The sequence below is a fragment of the Benincasa hispida genome, chromosome 1, assembly GCF_009727055.1.
Source record: "Benincasa hispida cultivar B227 chromosome 1, ASM972705v1, whole genome shotgun sequence".
Taxonomy (NCBI): Eukaryota; Viridiplantae; Streptophyta; class Magnoliopsida; order Cucurbitales; family Cucurbitaceae; genus Benincasa; species Benincasa hispida.
In genome coordinates this window covers 17464577-17468860 of record NC_052349.1, presented here as the reverse complement: position 1 = coordinate 17468860, position 4284 = coordinate 17464577, and the positions used below count along the sequence as shown (strand labels likewise).

The following is a 4284-nucleotide window of genomic DNA, read 5'->3' as shown; positions in this document are numbered from 1 at the left end:
AGTGGAATTAGTACTAGTCTAGCAAGTAAGTTTTGGAGTTAAGATACATGATAAAGGGCAGAATGAAGGGGTAAAGGGAACTGAATGGTGTGCTAAAGGGGAACACTAAAAAGAGATCACAAAGTCGAAGACTAATGACGAAAACGAATGGTGAAAATACGATTAAGACAGTAAAGACGAATAACGAAGTAGACGATACTGAAGAGAATGGCAAAGATGAGAGTAATAATAAAAGCTAGAGTTTTTTTTTTAACAAAATCGCAACTTTTGAACTATGCTCATTTTGAATTCGAAAACTAATAATTCAAAGATGACAGTAAATATTTTATGTCAACTGAACTATGCTCATTTTGACTAATGATGGAAGGTTGAACAACATAACTATTAACTTGTGGGAGAATGTATGTTCTTTATTTGGTAGCTGGACACACCGCTCAAAGTTTTTTTTCTGAGTTACAATCCTACTTGAATCTATCTTAATCTTGTTGCTTTTATGTAATTTGTATGGTTCTCCTCCCTTGTGGCTTCCCTCCAGCCATTTCCTATTTACGTACTCTTGTTCTATCCAACAACTTCCTTGTATTGGGATATACTGGTGCACCTATTGATGTTTTATTTCGTTTGTGTGTGTATATATATATACACACACATTTTTAATACATTCACAAAGAAATATGGACCAAGAAAAATATAACTATGCATAAACCCTCAACTATAGATTTAGGTTTGAATCTTCGAACACATATATTGTCAGCTTCCAAAAAAAAAGCTGCATTTAAAATGGAGGGGCATATTAGGATTATTCACAAATTTTATCTTCTAACTTTAATTGAAGAAGTAGATGCTTTAATAGTTGAGCAATGTTGGCATTGATAAATAATTTACTTTCCGAGAGTGAGAGGAGGAAGTGGTAAATAAAATATTCTACATAAATAGTCTCCTTTAGCTATTACAAGTGTTACAAATAACATTTCAATTCCACAACTGATAACCTAATTAGTTTTAAATGGGATCTGAGAAAGTTTAGAAACTGAGCCCAAGCCCATTTAGATGCACTGTGAAGAAGCTTAAAAACAAGCCCAAAGCCCATCCCATTTAATTGGGCCTCTTTTGGAGGCCCACAGAAGCCAATACAACTAGCAACATGAACACTACAGCTCCAGCAAGAGAGAGCACAGTAGAGGCTGCTACTTGCTTGCAAAATCTACCATATATGTCGCACACTTTGTTCCATTGCACGTGTGAGTTCCCGTGATAAGCGATGACTCCGACCGCCGCTGCAGCTCCGCTGCTGGAGAAGAGCAGCGCCACCATGACCGTGTCGAGAACGATGATCAATAAGCCTAAGATGTTGTCCTTGCTCTTGTTTTTTAACAAAAGGAACAACGATATGAAGCTATATGAACATGCTATGATATTTGTTGCTAAAAGGTACCTAAAATGGCACAATATGATGTTAATGAAAAATGGTGTTAAAAACTTAGGTTAAATTTTATTTTATCAAGTGTCGGAGTTGTATTAGCTTTCACACGTTAAACGATGCTATGTTAGGTTTATCATCACTATTTAACTAGATAATTGACTGTATCGTTGTATCTAAAAAAAAGTGTGTAAACTAAAATAAAAGGAATAAAACTAGATTAAAATACTATTTTGATCTATATAATTTGAAACATATTTAATTTTAGCCCTTGTATTCTAATCAATAAATCTTAAATTGAGTCACAGTCCTATTTTATTATTGACATTTTCAATTTTTTTTTTCCAATTAGCATTTTACGGTACATTTTGGAATCACATTTATATATTATATTTCTTATATGATAATTGTTTTTATTTTTTAACCAATCTCAATAAAAAATCATATTGGGAGACTAAATTTAAACAATAAATATATAGTGAAATTAAATAAAGTCCAAATTACATAACCAAAATGATATTAACTTTAAACCTATAATAACCATAATGTTTTGAAATAAATACAAGAATTAACTCGAGCATACATGTATAGTTTTTCTTATATTCGACTTGACCATGTAAGGGTGAAGATTTGAAACTTTGATTTTTTTGTCGATGATATATACGTTAACCAATTGAACAATATTTAAATTCACATATATTTACAAAATATTTTTAATAAAATTCTATATTTTCAATTGTATATCGAAAATTTTAAAATGGGAAATATAGAAACAAACCAAAAAATGAACATCATATCATTAAGTTGGAAGTTTTCTCACAATTATTTGAAATCGTTGATGTTTAATTGGAAAAAAAGGTTAAAAACATTATGATAAAGGTTGATTTTATCAAAAGAAATCAGTATAATCTTATAGTTTAGAAAATAATATATAATTTTGAGGACCTATATACACTGTTAATAGAACTAAAAATTATTTCTTACTAAAACATTTTAAGAAAACAAAACTTTGAGTGTGACAAAAATTATGAAAATATATTGCCTTTATAGATATATGCATATAGGAAAAGCTTATACCACATTAACTTTGAGTGACAAAAATTATGAAATTAACATTATGTAATGTATTGGAACTAAAGGGATATAAATGTATAACCAAAGTAGCAAACACCAATTTTTTGGGGGACCTTTTCCAAAAATTAAAAAAATAAAACCCCAATCAGAAAATAAACATCCAATAAATCATCCAATATTAGCCCTTTTTTAGTTGGAAAAAATATTGCAAATGTGATTAAAGATTTGAACATCTCTTTAATAACCTTTTAGTTTGAAAATATACTTCTCAATTAAAAACATACTTAATTTAATTCATAAAACACCTAGTAATGTCTTTTTAAGAAAAATCTTAACTTATTCTTAAACTGGTATAAATGATTTAATTTCAATGTTGCGTTGAGTTTAAAATACTTTTAAGAAATCACCTTTATATTACGTTGATCAATCAAAAATCAGTATTTTTCACACGAAATAATTAGTCAAGATTCACGACCAAAATGTTAAAGATCCGAATCTCTACTTACATATAATTAAACTCAAAAAAATAAATAAATATACAATCTCTCGAAAGATCGGATAATGAAATTTTCAAATGCATAATGGAACTAAAAAAAGATAAGAAGTGAGAGAGAGACTTACACAAAAGCAGACAAGTAATGCCATTTAGCAATGAAAGTATAATCCAAAGGAGGAAGGTTGAGGGAGACAGTAAGAGGAACAAGCTTGGTTTGTTTGTTGAGTCCCACAACAATGGCTGCCACAAAACTCAACACAAATCCCAAAACCCTAAAAACCATTTCAACTTTATTATGATAATTCCCTATTTTCTTCATCTCTTGATCTTTTCTCTCAGCTTCCATTTTCACTCTTCTTCTCTCCACCTCCATTTTTCTCTCAACAAAAACAACATTAAAAAAAAAAACAAAAACAAAAACCTAAATCTCTCTTTCTCTTATAATAATAATAATAATAATAAATATATTTAGGATAAATTTAAGAAAATAAATATTCAAGAGAATGGGAGATGGGAAAGTTGTGGGTTTGGTGTGGAGCTTTTAATGAATTAGCACAGAGGTAGTTCAATTGTAAGAGAAGAAGAAATGAAGCATTAAATGAAAATAATAAATAATGGGTGTATGTGGAAGAAGAAAAGAAAAACCCTCTGTTACACTCTGTTTCAGCTACAAATCTATTCAATTTCATTTCCCAAACTAATGGAAACTTTCATTGGCCCCACTTGTTCAATCTTTCCTTGGATTGACGGGTTGTTAGGTTAGTTTGGTAACTCTCTTTCAAATTTAGGTCTATCTTTACGGATCTGTAATGAAAATTGATGTAATTCATAATAAAGTTCTATTGATAGATTAATCTTCATATACAAGAAAGTATCATGGATTGACCTAGTGATAAATAAGTGAACACGTCATTGATAAAGAACTAAGAGATCATGACTTCAATTCATGGTGGTCATCTACCTAGGAGGATTTAATATTCTACGAGTTTCTTTGACACCCAAATGTTGTAAGGTCAAACGTGTTGTTCCGTCAGATTAGTCGAGGAGCGCATAGGATGATCCATACACTCAAAGATATATAAAGAAAATCGTAATGAGCCAGAATTACAAATATAATTCGATTACTTTTGATCACATTTACTTAGAATTTTGAATTTTGTGACATTTACTCTTATCGTTACCACTACATTTACCTCTGAGGGTCAAACAGTAATGATAACAATAAAGGTGTCAAAATTCTTAATCTTTTCTTTGGAACAATAAAAATAATGGTAATTGTAATGATAAAAGTAAC

At 30.0% G+C, this 4284-nt stretch overlaps 1 protein-coding gene across 1 annotated transcript; it reads right to left on the bottom strand.

The window, feature by feature from the left end:
* Positions 1 to 853: 853 nt before the first annotated feature.
* LOC120071540 (CASP-like protein 1E2) lies at positions 854 to 3505 on the bottom strand. Its single transcript, XM_039023872.1, has 2 exons — positions 3116 to 3505; positions 854 to 1435 (listed from the first exon to the last, which is right to left on the bottom strand). The coding sequence occupies exons 1-2, from the start codon at positions 3361 to 3363 to the stop codon at positions 1096 to 1098; spliced, it is 588 nt and encodes a 195-aa protein (XP_038879800.1). The 5' UTR covers positions 3364 to 3505; the 3' UTR covers positions 854 to 1095.
* Between the last annotated feature and the right edge of the window lie 779 nt (positions 3506 to 4284).

Coding starts and splice junctions, on each gene's coding strand:
- LOC120071540 (XM_039023872.1), bottom strand. CDS start 3,363: ATGGAGGTGGAGAGAAGAAGAGTGAAAATGGAAGCTGAGAGAAAAGAT. Junction 1,436..3,115: donor CATTACTTGTCTGCTTTTGT/GTAAGTCTCTCT, acceptor GTGCCATTTTAG/GTACCTTTTAGCAACAAATA.